The sequence below is a fragment of the Macaca fascicularis genome, chromosome 6 (genome assembly GCF_037993035.2).
Source record: "Macaca fascicularis isolate 582-1 chromosome 6, T2T-MFA8v1.1".
Lineage (NCBI taxonomy): Eukaryota > Metazoa > Chordata > Mammalia > Primates > Cercopithecidae > Macaca > Macaca fascicularis.
The window spans coordinates 92,396,755-92,410,641 of NC_088380.1; the positions used below are offsets into that span (position 1 = coordinate 92,396,755).

The 13,887-nt window shown below is 42.0% G+C and overlaps 1 protein-coding gene, 1 long non-coding RNA gene and 1 other non-coding gene across 4 annotated transcripts in view; all 3 read left to right on the forward strand.

Annotated features, from left to right (window-relative positions):
- The window catches only part of LOC107129950 (uncharacterized), a 183,262-nt gene that overhangs the window by 107,383 nt on the left and 61,992 nt on the right, over positions 1-13,887 (forward strand). The window lies entirely within an intron of this gene.
- Positions 9,696-10,356, forward strand: LOC107130025 (small ribosomal subunit protein eS1-like). Its single transcript, XM_015451667.4, has one exon. It carries the CDS (start codon positions 9,840-9,842, stop codon positions 10,191-10,193), a length of 354 nt encoding a protein of 117 aa, XP_015307153.3. The 5' UTR covers positions 9,696-9,839; the 3' UTR covers positions 10,194-10,356.
- Positions 10,673-10,808, forward strand: LOC123574267 (small nucleolar RNA SNORA70). The gene has a single exon (XR_006699153.1). It is a non-coding gene; the product is annotated as a small nucleolar RNA SNORA70 (small nucleolar RNA).

The following is a 13,887-nucleotide window of genomic DNA, read 5'->3' on the forward strand; positions in this document are numbered from 1 at the left end:
TTATTCTTATTCCAAAATTGACCACATAGTTGGAAGTAAAGCACTTCTCAGCAAATGTAAAAGAACAGAAATTATAACAAACTGTCTCTCAGACCACAGTGCCATCAAACTAGAACTCAGGATTAAGAAACTCCCTCAAAACCACTCAACTACATGGAAACTGAACAACCTGCCCCTGAATGACTACTGGATACATAATGAAATGAAGGCAGAAATAAAGATGTTCTTTCAAACCAATGAGAACAAAGATACAACATACCAGAATCTCTGGGACACATTTAAAGCAGTGTTTAGAGGGAAATTTATAGCACTAAATGCCCACAAGAGAAAGCAGGAAAGATCTAAAACTGACACTCTAACATCACAATTACAAGAACCAGACAAGCAAGAGCAAACACATTCAAAAGCTAGCAGAAGGCAAGAAATAACTAAGATCAGAGCAGAACTGAAGGAGATAGAGACACAAAAATCCCTTCAAAAAATCAATGAATCCAGGAGCTGGTTTTTTGAAAAGATCAACAAAACTGATAGACCGCTAGTAAGACTAACAAAGAAGAAAAGAGAGAAGAATCAAATAGACACAATAAAAAATGGTAAAGGGGATATCACCACCGACCCCAGAGAAAATACAAACTACCATCAGAGAATACCATAAACACCTCTATGCAAATAAACTAGAAAACCTAGAAGAAATGTATAAATTCCTGGACACATACACTCTCCCAAGACTAAACCAGGAAGAAGGTGAATCCCTGAATAGACCAATAGCAGGCTCTGAGATTGAGACAATAATTAATAGTCCACCAACCAAAAAAAGTCCAGGACCAGATGGATTCACAGCCAAATTCTACCAGAGGTACAAAGAGGAACTGGTACCATTGCTTCTGAAATGATTCCAATGAATAGAAAAAGAGGGAATCCTCCCTAACTCATTTTATGATGCCAACATTATACTGATACCAAAGCCCGGCAGAGATACAAGAAAAAAAGAGAATTTTAGACCAATATCCCTGATGAACATCGATGCAAAAATCCTCAATAAAATACTGGCAAACCGAATCCAACAGCACATCAAAAAGCTTATCCACCATGATCAAGTGGGCTTCATCCCTGGGATGCAAGGCTGGTTCAACATTCGCAAATCAATAAACATAATCCAGCATATAAACAGAACCAAAGACAAGAACCACATGATTATCTCAATAGATGCCAAAAAAGCCTTTGACAAAATTCAACAGCCCTTCATGCTAAAAACTCTCAATAAATTCGGTATTGATGGAACTTATCTCAAAATAATAAGAGCTATTTATGACAAACCCACAGCCAACATCATACTGAATGGGCAAAAACTGGAAACATTCCCTTTGAAAACTGGCACAAGACAGGGATGCCCTCTCTCACCACTCCTATTCAACATAGTGTTGAAAATTCTGGCCAGGGCAATCAGGCAGGAGAAAGAAATAAAGGGTATTTATTCAATTAGGAAAAGAGGAAGTCAAATTGTCCCTGTTTGCAGATGACATGATTGTATATTTAGAAAACACCATTGTCTCAGCCCAAAATCTCCTTAAGCTGATAAGCAACTTCAGCAAAGTCTCAGGATACAAAATCAATGTGCAAAAATCACAAGCATTCTTTTGTTTTGTTTTGTTTTGTTTTTTGAGACGGAGTCTTGCTCTGTCGCCCAGGCTGGAGTGCAGTGGCCAGATCTCAGCTCACTGCAAGCTTCATCTCCCGGGTTTACGCCATTCTCCTGCCTCAGCCTCCTGAGTAGCTGGGACTACAGGCGCCTGCCACCTCGCCCGGTTAGTTTTTTGTATTTTTTAGTAGAGACGGGGTTTCACCGTGTTAGCCAGGATGGTCTCAATCTCCTGACCTCGTGATTCGCCCATCTTGGCCTCGCAAAGTGCTGGGATTACAGGCTTGAGCCACCGCGCCCAACCGCACAAGCATTCTTATACACCAGTAACAGACAAACAGAGAGCCAAATCGTGAGTTAACTCCCATTCACAATTGCTACAAAGAAAATAAAATACCTAGGAATCCAACTTACAAGGGATGTGAAGGACCTCTTCAAGGAGAACTACAAACCACTGCTCAATGAAATAAAAGAGGGCACAAACAAATGGAAGAACATTCCATGCTCATGGACAGGAAGAATCAATATCGTGAAAATGGCCATACTGCCCAAGGTAATTTATAGATTCAATGCCATCCCCAGTAAGCTACCAATTACTTTCCTCACAGAATTGGAAAAAACTACTTTCAAGTTCATATAGAACCAAAAAAGAGCCCGCATTGCCAAGACAATCCTAAACCAAAAGAACAAAGCTAGAGGCATCATGCTACCTGACTTCAAACTCTACTACAGGGCTGCAGTAACCAAAACAGCATGGTACTGGTACCAACACAGAGCAATGGAACAGAACAGAGCCCTCAGAAATAACACCACACATCTACAACCATCTGATCTTTGACAAACCTCACAAAAACAAGAAATGGGGAAAGGATTCCCTATTTAATAAATGGTGCTGGAAAAACTAGCTAGCCATATGTAGAAAGCTGAAACTGGATCCCTTCCTTATATCTTATACAAAAATTAATTCAAGATGGATTAGAGACTTAAATTTTAGACCTAAAACCATAAAACCCTAGAAGAAAACCTAGACAATACCATTCAGGACATAGGCATGGGCAAGGACTTCATGTCTAAATCACCAAAAGCAATGGCAACAAAAGGCAAAATAGACAAATAGGATCTAATTAAACTAAAGAGCTTCTGGCACAGCAAAAGAAACTTCCATCAGAGTGAAGAGACAACCTACAGAATGGGAAAACATTTTTTCAATCTACCCAAGTGACAAAGGGCTAATATCCAGAACCTACAAAGAACTCAAATTTACAAGGAAAAAAAAAACAACCCCATCAAAAAGTGTGCAAAGGATATGAACAGACACTTCTCAAAAGAAGACATTTATGCAGCCAAAAGACACATGAAAAAATGCTCATCATCACTCGCCATCAGAGAAATGCAAATCAAAACCACAATGAGATATGATCTCACACCAGTTAGAATGGCAATCATTAAAAAGTCAGGAAACAACAGATGCTGGAGAGGATGTGGAGAAATAAGACCACTTTTACACTGTTGGTGGGACTGTAAACTAGTTCAACCATTGTGGAAGACAGTGTGGCGATTCCTCAAGGATCTAGAACTAGAAATACTATTTGACCCAACCATCCCCATGTATATATTACTGGGGATATACCAAAAGGATTATAAATCATACTGCTATAAAGTCACATGCACACGTATGTTTATTGTGGCACTATTCAAAATAGCAAAGACTTGGAACCAACCCACATGTCCATCAATGACAGACTAGATTAAGGAAATGTGGCACATACACACCATGAAATACTATGCAGCCATAAAAAAGGATGCGTTCATGTCCTTTGTAGGGACATGGATGCAGCTGGAAACCGTCATTCTCAGCAAACTATCACAAGAACAGAAAACCAGTGCCACATATTCTCACTCATAGGTGGGAACTGAACAATGAGAAGACTTGGACACAGGAAGGGGAACATCTCACACTGGGGCCTGTCATGGGATGGGGGGAGGGGGGAGGGATAGCATTAGGAAATATACCTAATGTAAATTACGAGCTAATGGGTGCAGCACACCAACATGGCACATGTATACATATGTAACAAACCTGCACATTGTGCACATGTACTCTAGAACTTAGAGTATAATAATTTTTTTTAAGTGTCTTATTGCCATTTCTGGGGTTTGAAAAGAAAGTAAAAGTAGATGTATATGTTCACTTTGCCATATTTACCATAAATCTGTTAATATTTTACTTGAATAATTTTCTGATTTTTCACAGGAAAAGATACTTCAGATAACTGCTTTGAATAAAAACAGGCCAAAAGCCCTCTGTTTTCTGGGATTTATATGAGAAAGTACATTCATTCTGTTTTTCATCAAACCTTTGACTCAGGTCAGTAAGTTGATTAATCAATTTTAGAAAATAGTTCTTTTCTCTGGGAAGATTTTTTTTAAAAAGTCAATAAATAGATGGACTTTGAAAGTAGTAAATGCCCTTTCACTGATAATTAATTTTTCATGCTCACAGAAAACCAGCAACTTCCATCTGCAAACATATTATTTTGGAAGACTCTTGCCTGAAGTTGACGTTTCTTTCTGTTAGCACCGGTGTGTCCGGAATTGGTGGGTTCTTGGTCTCGCTGACTTCAAGAATGAAGCCGCGGACCCTCACTGTGAGTGTTACAGTTCTTAAAGATGGTGTGTCTGGTGTTTGTTCCTTCAGACGTTCAGATGTGTCTGGAGCTTCTTCCTTCTGGTGGGTTCGTGGTCTTGTTGGCAGGAGCGAAGCTGCAGACCTTCACAATGAGTGTTACAGTTCTTAAAGGTGGCACATCTGGAGTTGTTCATTCTTCCCAGTGGGTTCGTGGTCTCACTGGCTTCAGGAGTGAAGCTGTAGACCGTCGCAGTGAGTGTTACAGCTCTTAAAGGCAGCATGGACCCAAAGAGTGAGCAGCAGCAAGATTTATTGCAAAGAGCAAAAACAACAAAGCTTCCACAGTGTGGAAGGGGACTGGAGCTGGTTGTCACCGGCTGACCCGGGTTGCCACTGGCTGGCCCGGGCAGCCTGCTTTTATTCCCTTGTCTGGCCCCACTCACATCCTGCAGATTGGTCCATTTTACAGAGAGCTGATTGCTCCGTTTTGACAGAGTGCTGATTGGTGCATTTACAATCCTTGAGCTAGCTAGACACAGTGCTAGGCGGAAAAGTTTTCCAAGTCCCCACTAGGTTAGCTAGACACAGAGTTAGCTAAATACAGAGCACCAACTGGTGTATTTACAAACCTTGAGCTAGACACAGAGTACTGATTGGTGTATTTACAAACCCTGAGCTAGACACAGAGTGTTGATTGGTGCATTTATGATCCCTTAGCTAGATATAAAAGTTCCCCAAGTCCCCACCAGACTCAGGAGCCCAGCTGGCTTCATCCAGTGGATCCCGCACAGGGGCTGCAGGCAGAGCTGCCCGCCAGTCCCGAGCTGCGCCTGCACTCCTCAGCCCTTGGGCGGTCGATAGGACCGGGTGTCAGGGAGCAGGAGGCGTTCCCCTTGGGGAGGCTTGGGCTGCACGGGAACCCACAGTGGAGGAGGGGTTTGGGCATGGTGGGCTGCAGGTCCTGAGCCTTACCCCATGGGGAGACAGCTGAGGCCCGGTGAGAACTCGAGCATGGTGCCATCGGACCAGCACTGCTGGGGGACCTGGAGCAACCTTTGCAGCTGCTGGCCTGGGTGCTAAGCCCCTCACTGCCCTGGGCCAGTGATGCCGGCCGGCCGCTCTGTGTGCGGGGCCCCACCGAGCCGGCGCGTGTGCCCACGGGAATTCACACTGACCTGCGAGCGCCCTCCGCAGCCCGCCCGCACTTCTCCCTCCACACCTCCCTGCAAGCAGAGGGAGCCAGTTCTGGCCTCGGCCAGCCCAGAGAGGGGCTCCCACAGTGCAGTGGCAGGCTGAAGGGCCCCTCAAGCACCGCCAGAGTAGATACCCAGGCCAAGGAGGCACCGAGAGTGAGGGCAGCTAGCACATTGTCACCTCTCACTGGCTTCATTCCGTTGTTGACAGCCTAGTCTGTCAAACTAGAAGAGCCACTGACAGAAGTGATGAAGAACCAACATTGCATCTGCTTTATTTTTTTTTAGTACTTGTTCACATAGAAAGTATCCAAGACAAAATTCAAGCTAATTTGTAGATGTGAACAAATGTTCATAATGTAAGGCATTATCTCCCTAAAAATGTTATCATTTGTATTTGACAAGTTCAAGGTTGAGAACATCATCAAAAAGATGATCATAACTGCTATTGAAAAATTTATGTCTCTAGGAGCATTTTAAACGTGTGTTGAATTTCCCCAATACTCCTAACCTTGGTAGAGATGACCCTCCAATATTTGTTTATGTTTTTGCTTGAAGAACTCTTAGGAAATTCACCTCCCTGAGCAGAGTCCCAATATTGTATTTGAGGGACACTCTCTAAGTCATAAATCTCCTATGTCTCTGTAATGTCACTTCCTTCCGAGAGGACTTTCCTGCCCATCCTATCCAAAATAGCTCCTGGCCTGAAGCCTGTAATTCTCTCTTTTGCTTCCTTTATAACACGTATCTGAAATTATGTTGCCTATCATTTGCTTCCCTTTAACTATCTAGATACCCCCTACCAGAGGTAAACTCCACAAAGGCAAGGGCGTTGTTTGTCCTGCTTTTTCTGTACCCCAGCTCCAGCACCGTAGTCTTCACATTTCTTCAGTCTGACTGCTTCCTTGGCCCTTACTTGCTCCTTCACATTCTTCCTGCCCCAGTTCACCTTCTCAGAGAGACCTCTTTAACCACAGTCCAAAGTCTAATGACTATCTATTTCCTTCAGGGCCTTCAGTTGCAAGAAATCAAAAGTGACTTCAGTTGGTTAAGCAGAAAAAGAGTAATACAAAGATGTTTTGTGGTTTACAGAATTGTTGAGAGGGCTGGAGAGCTAGGCTTGGGCTCAGCTTCCAGAACAGCATCTAAAGCTATATTGCAGAAGCAGAACTTATCTGATGAAGGAGTAATTCTAGCTACCAAAGGCAAGTTGGCTGTTTTGTGCTGTATATTACCTTGCAGCCCCAGCTACTATTACAGGAGGGAGGGAGATAGAGAGTGAGAAAGAGATAGTGGAAAAGAGGGCTGGAGGGACGGAAAGAAGGAGGAAGGGAGGGAGGGAGAGAGAGAAATTACCTGAACTCTCCTTCCCTTTTGCATAAGTAGCCTCTAATTTAAATTCTAGCATGGCTGTATTATTAGTGGAGCCCAAGTCAAATGCCCGTCTCTAGCTGGAAAAGAGATACACAAATAACTCCTATGGGGGAGCTAATCTTTGCCTAACGCCAAAATTCATGCATTAGAGCATTCTTAAAGCATTAAAAAGTTGACAGATGAGTCCATTATAGTCCCATTCACATCACTTCATTCATTTCCTTCCCACCTCTTATTAGCATATTTAGATGCCCTGTTATTTATATTTATTTTTATTTTCACTAGAATACAAGCACAAGGAGGATGGGAATTTTATTAGTTTCCTATTGGCTGCTGTGATTAGTTACCACAAATTGAGTACCTTAAAATAACACAGAACCTATCATCTTACAGTTCTGGAAATCAGAAATTTGACACAGGTCTCACTGGGAGAAAAGCAAGATGTTGTCAAGGCTGTGTTCCTTTTCTTATTGCCTCTCTTTCCACTTCAAAGCCAGCAACAGTGGGTTGAGTCCCTCACATTTTTTTTTTCTTTTTTCTTTTTTCTTTTTTTTAATGTAGACAGAGTCTCACTCTGTCCTCCAGGCTGGAATACAGTGGCATGATCTTGGCTCACTGCAACCCCCGCCTCCTGGGTTCAAGCAATCTTCTAGCCTCAGCCTCCCAAGTAGCTGGGATTACAGGCGTGTGCCACCACACCCAGCTAATTTTTATATTTTTAGTGGAGATGGGGTTTCACCATGTTGGCCAGGCTGGTCATGAGCTCCTGAGCTCCGGTGATCCACGTGCCTCGGCCTTCCAAAATGCTGGAATTACAGGCATGAGCCACCACGCCTGGCCTCACATTTTTAATCTATCCTTCTCTCATCTCCTCTTTCTCCCAGCATGAAAAAGGTTCAGATTTTAAGGACCGATCTGATTAGATTAGGCCCACCTAATCCATGATAATATTCCCATCTCAAAGTCCATACCCTCACATCTGCAAAGCCTTTTTTAAAATTTAATTTAATTTATTTTATTTTTTGACACAGAGTCTCTCTCTTTTGCTCAGGCTAGAGTGCAGTGGCGTGATCTAGGCTCACTGCAAGCTCCCCATCCTGGGTTCAAGCAGTTCTTGTGACTGAGCCTCGCGAGTAGCTAGAATTACAGGCATGCGCCACCACGCCCTGCTAATTTTTGTGTTTTTAGTAGAGATGGGGTTTTGCCATATTGGTCATGCTGGTCTCAAACTCCTGGCCTCAAGTGATCTGCCAACCTTGACCTCCGAAAATGCTGTGATTACAGGCTTGAGCCACCGCGCCCAGCCCTCAATAAATATTGATGAGATGAAGAAACCTAGATAATGGCAGAGGTGGATCAGCTTCTCTGTGCTCTCTGTGCCTTACACTCAGTCAGACTTCTCTGGGGCCAAGTCTGGTAGTAGAGGGGGATGTTTAAAAGGCAAAATTCTATCAACAGCCTATTGAGAGAAAAGATGAGTGTTTGGAGAGAAGCTGAGGCAGGGCTTCCATGTCTGCTAGACTTGCTGGCTTCTTGCTTCTAGCACTCCTGTTATCTCAAGCAGCCATGTATTTCTCATTCACTTGATACACTGTTTCCTTTCAACCCCCACATCCTCACCACCTGTTTATTTGTTTGAGCACCAATAAATAGCGTGGGCTCGCAGAGCTTGGTACCTTCACAGCCTCCACACTTGCTATGGCCCCCTGGTCCCACTTTCTCTCTCAAATTGTCTTTTTCTCAATCCTTTGACTCTGCTGGACTTCTTCTCCCCCATGACCTGGTGTTGGGTCTGATCACCCCAACAACAGCCCATATGGGAATGGCTGGCAGGGATGCTTCACCTAGAATCATTTTGAGCTGGAATGCTGGGTCCCATATTTTCTACTTGTCCTGGCCATACAAGCCCTTGTCACTGGCAGTCAGATGTAGATCATAGAAAAATCCTTGGAAACTTGGGGGTCCCAGTAATGAATGGGAATGCTGAGACCAATCACACTCTTACAAACCAATTCAAGGTACTCTCAATTCAACTAAACCATGGCACTGTGACTGCTTAGAAAACTGAACATGTGTATTTAGTATTTTCCCCAACAAAACCCTGTAAAACATCCTCGTGCATGTGCCGAAGTGTGTGGGTGGACTGAGACCACACAGTTATCATGGCATCTCTTCCCATAGAGTCAATTTTAATACTAGCAGGTATTTTAAAGCATTGCTTAGATGTAAAATAAACATGAGGTCAGGTGCAGTGGCTCATACCTGTAATCCTGGCACCTGGGGAGGCCGAGGTGGGTGGACCATTTGAGTCCAGGAGTTCAAGGCCAGCTTGGGCAACATGGCAAAACCTTGTCTATACAATTAAAAAAAAAAATTAACCAGGCATGGTGGTGAGTGCCTGTAGTCCCAGCTACTTGGGAGGCAGAGGTCAGAGGACGCTTAAGCATTGAGGTTGAGGCTGCAATGATTCATAATGGCTCCACTGTACTCCAGCCTGGGTGACAGAGCGAGACTGTCTGAAAACAAAAACAGAAACAATAAAAAACATGAACCTGTTATGGGGTGGTATATAATAATTGCTTAAATTTTTAAGGAAAACAACCACAAGATTTTAAAGGCATTTCAGACTCCTGCCTTGACTTACCCTCTACAGTTCTCTTTTTACCCTACCATCACTGGTGTAATTCTGTTGATGGAGTTTTGCCTCTCAAAACTTTCTCCTCTACTACCAGTTAGGGGTACTTTGGTAGAAAATGTTTTTTAAAAAACTGTTCCAAACCTACCTAAAATATCAGCTATCTGGCTCATGATATGGTCTGACATAGAACAGACAGAAAGACTGTCCTGTCAGACCATATCATGAGCCAGAACATATAACAGTCTTTCTGTCTTTCTGGGGCTAGAACGATCACTCATGAAAGATTACTAAGAGGTGATATTTTGTAGACATTATTCAAGGTTGACAAAATCCAAATTCTTGCTTTTTGGGTCTCTGAACAGCACCATGGTGGTTGGCAAGAATAAATGTCTTATGAAAGGCAGCAAAAAAGAAGCCAAGAAGAAAGGGGTTGATCCATTTTCTAAGAAAGATTGTTATTATGTGAAAGCACTTACTATGTTCAACATAAGGAATATTGGAAAGACACTAGTTACCAGGATTCAAGGAACAAGAATTACCCATGATGACCTTAAGGGTCATGTGTTTGAAGTGGGACTTGCTGATCTGCAGAATAATGAAGTTGCATTTAGAATAAACAAGCCGATTACTGAAGATGTTCAGGGCAAAAACTGCCTGACTGACTTCCATGGCATGGATCTTACCCATGACAAAATATGTTCCATGGTCAAAAAACGGTAGACCATGACTGAAGCTCATGTCAGTGTCAAGACTACCAATGGTCATTTGCTTGGTTAGTTCTGTATTGTTTTTATATAAAATGCAACAGTTAGATACAGAAGACCTCTTATGCTCAGCACCACCAGGTATGTCAAATTCAGAAGGAGACAACGGAAATCATAAACAAAGAAGTATAGACAAATGACTTCAAAGAAGTGGTCAATAAATTGATTCCAGACAACGTTGGAAAAGACATAGAAAATGCTTGCCAATCTATTTATCCTCTTCATGATGTATTCATTAGAAAAGTAAAAAGCTGAAGAAACCCGAGTTTGAATTGGGAAAACTAATAGAGTTTCATGGTGAAGTTAGTTGTTCTGGAAAAGCTACCGGGGACAAGACAGGTGCTAACGTTGAATGAGCTGATGGATATGAGCCACAAGTCCAAGAATCTGTTTAAAGTTTGATTTTAATAGTGGCAAATAAAAAAGCCTATTTGTCTGCAGCTAGTTAAGTTGATCGAGCTCTTTTCCTCATGGAGGCTTGGTGTGCAATGACTGCAAACAGCAGGTTCCTTGGTAGTGTACGCAGCCTGTTTCTTGTATGGGTTGCCTCTAAGGGTCCTTGGAGATAGCCCTTTCCAAGGTATGCTCATGTCTCTGACCTTATGCTGTCCCTGTGTAGGCTGTAGACAGGTATGCAAGGTGCCATTGGAAAGCTTCAGAGCATCATAGCCGGGGTTCATATTGGCCAAGTCATCAGGTCCATCTGCACCAAGCAGAACAAGGAGCATGTGATTGAGGCCCTACACAGTGCCAAGTTCAAGTTCCTGGCTGCCAGAAGATCCACATCTCAAAGAAGTGGTACTTTATCAAGTTCAATTTGAATGAAGTTGGAGACATGGTGGCTGAGAAGTAGTTCATTCCAGATGACTATGGAGTCAAATACATGCCCAATTATGGCCCTCTGGACAAATGACAAGCTCTCTACTCATGAAGGTTTCCACTGTGTGGCCATCTCCTAATGCCAAACAATAAATCCTACTTCCTATCAAAAAAAAAAAAAAAAAGTGTTCCGTTTGTGGGGGAAAAAAAATCCAAATTCTTTAATAAGGTTTCTAAGTTCACAGATTCCTGGATCAATGAATTTGACACCAAGATCCTTAGGCAATAAGAACGCAATGTTTTCCTTGGTCACTCCTCTCCTACTTTTCTCTAGACACCCAAACCCCTAAGGTAACCATGAGCTTTTCATGGTGGCATCATTCCTTGGAATTCTCAGTTCTCTAATCTAGTGCCTGACAGGAAATGAGTACTCGATATTTGTTGGCATTGAATTCTGGGACACACTCCCCAGATTCTCCATGTTCTAAAATGACCTCTCACTTTTTTATTGTTATTTCTCTGTTTTCTGCCCTGCAACCTCACCATGAACAATAAAACTGAGCTCTCGCTAACTCCCATAACAGAGAACCAAGAAAATTGATTATTCATCTAAAGTAATTCTTACTAAAATATGAATGGCTGGAAAGTATATTAGCTTATATTTTGAAAGTAGAAAAGATATTCAAATTATTTCATTCAATATGGTAGGAATTACATCTGTTTTGTTCATTCTCAGATCTCTAATCCAGTGCCTGACAGGAAATGAGTACTTGATACTTGTTGGTTGACTCGGTGAATATTTGGAGATGGTAGCTTTGAGTAAGGAAGGTACCTTAGTAGTCAAGTTTTTCTTTCACTGCCTGTGTTCTTACTTATTTTGGCAGACATACAAATAAGGCCAATAGTTTTGTAGTATTGATTGTTTTTCACTACTTGTAGCTAAAGATTTCCCTCATCTATGTTGTTGCATAATTATATGTTGGGGTTTTGTGTTGGGGGGGAAATGAATGTTTTGACTTAGAAATTTCTCTTCCTGTGAAAGATGTTTTAAAATTTTTCTTCTAGACCTGTTTGGACATACCCTAATAAAAGAATAAGCTCATGGCTGGGGAATTCTAATGCAATTATCTATAGCATTTAACACACGGCAAGTGATCAATAAACACTGACTGAAATGAATTTATTTATTTATTTATTTTTGACAGAGTCTCACTCTTTTGCCCATGCTGGAGTGCAGTGGTGTGATCTTGGCTCACTGCAACCTCCGTCTCCCCGGTTCAAGTGATTCTCCTGCCTCAGTCTCCTGAGTAGCTGGGATACAGGCACCTGCCACCATGCTCAGCTAATTTTTGTATTGGTAGTAGAGATGGGGTTTCACCATGTTGGCCAGGCTGGTCTAGAACTCCTGACCTTAAGTAATCCACCCGCCTTGGCCTCCCAAATTGCTGAGATTACAGGCATGAGCCACCGTGTCCTGCTGAAATGAATTTGAAAGGCAATGTGGTAAAATCCAGAGCCTAAAATAAAACTCGAGGTTCTCAATCCACACTCAGCCAATTGTGTGATCGAGTTCAAGTCATTTAACTACTTTGATGAGTGGTTTTCTCCCATTATTTCCACATCCTGCTCCAAGCCCACTAACCTGTGAGGCTTAAGATCTTCAATTAAAGTTGTACTAAATTGTTTTCGAAGAAGATAAAAATGTCAACAATGGTACAAATTATACAGGTTATAACTCTGTTACACTTCCAGAAGGAGATTTAAGATGCAATACATAAAATATCAGCTACGTGGTTGCAATGAGCAATGATAGAATTTAATTTTGTTATATTTTCAGATGAGCTCATCCATGTTCTAGGTAAAAGCTAAACACAGAAAATAACATGGCCTCATGCTTAAGGGGAAATGTGTAATAGTGCCCACTGGGAAAATGGAACAATCGAGATGTGGCTCTAACAGTGACCTTGCTTGCCAGGCCTTTCCTGCCCACGTTTTCCTTCCTTTGGTCGTCCTCTTCTTCTGGGGGTGCACTTTCACTGGCAAGGAGTATAAAAAAGCTATTACAAAAAGAAACCAGTAAAGTAATAAAATACTGACCCAGTGGGCAAGGGAATTAATTCTATAACTACAGAATGGTGTGTGGGAAAATATGTACAGACAGGAGATGAATTAAAAGAAGCACTGTGCATGTTACGAACTTGAACAGGAATTTTTCAAAACCCTATAATCTCACTTTTTCCCTGCCTTATTTTTCTGGATATATTTGACAGCTCAGAATTCCTCAGTGACTCTTTTAAAAAAATTTCACATATTTTTGGTTCATCTTTTTTCCCTCCCTTTCGCAGTCTTTAAGCTCTCATCCTAACCTTACAAAAAAGAAAGAAAGGAAAAAAAAAGGAGAAGAATCACAGGGCTGGGCTGGGGCTGACATGTAACTCTCTATTTCAGAGGAACCTCAACTTCTCTGCATTTGTGTCTCTTTATCTGTATAGTGGGCATAATAATACCTGTCTCAACTATGAAACAAGAACATGTGACTAGCAAGTGGGAGGACATGTGCAAAAATTAACCTCTTCAGTGGCATCATCACTATCTCTCCTCTCAAATCTCTCCTCAACTAGGTACGAGACTAGTTGCATGCCTCCAGGGCCCAGGTCCTTTCATGCTTTTCTATGGCCACATCCTCTTACTTGCCCACCCTGTAAATATTATTTTATTTGTCTGTGCTGCCATCCCATTTTATTTTTTCTGTTTCTCTCCTGTTTTTAGCTCAAATGAACAAATAGCTTATCAGTATTTACAATCTATTTAGCAATAATTTTTTAAAGCCA

What these genes read in the sequence shown, in the direction of transcription:
- LOC107130025 (XM_015451667.4), top strand. Translation starts at nt 9,840, where the DNA reads ATGGTGGTTGGCAAGAATAAATGTCTTATGAAAGGCAGCAAAAAAGAA.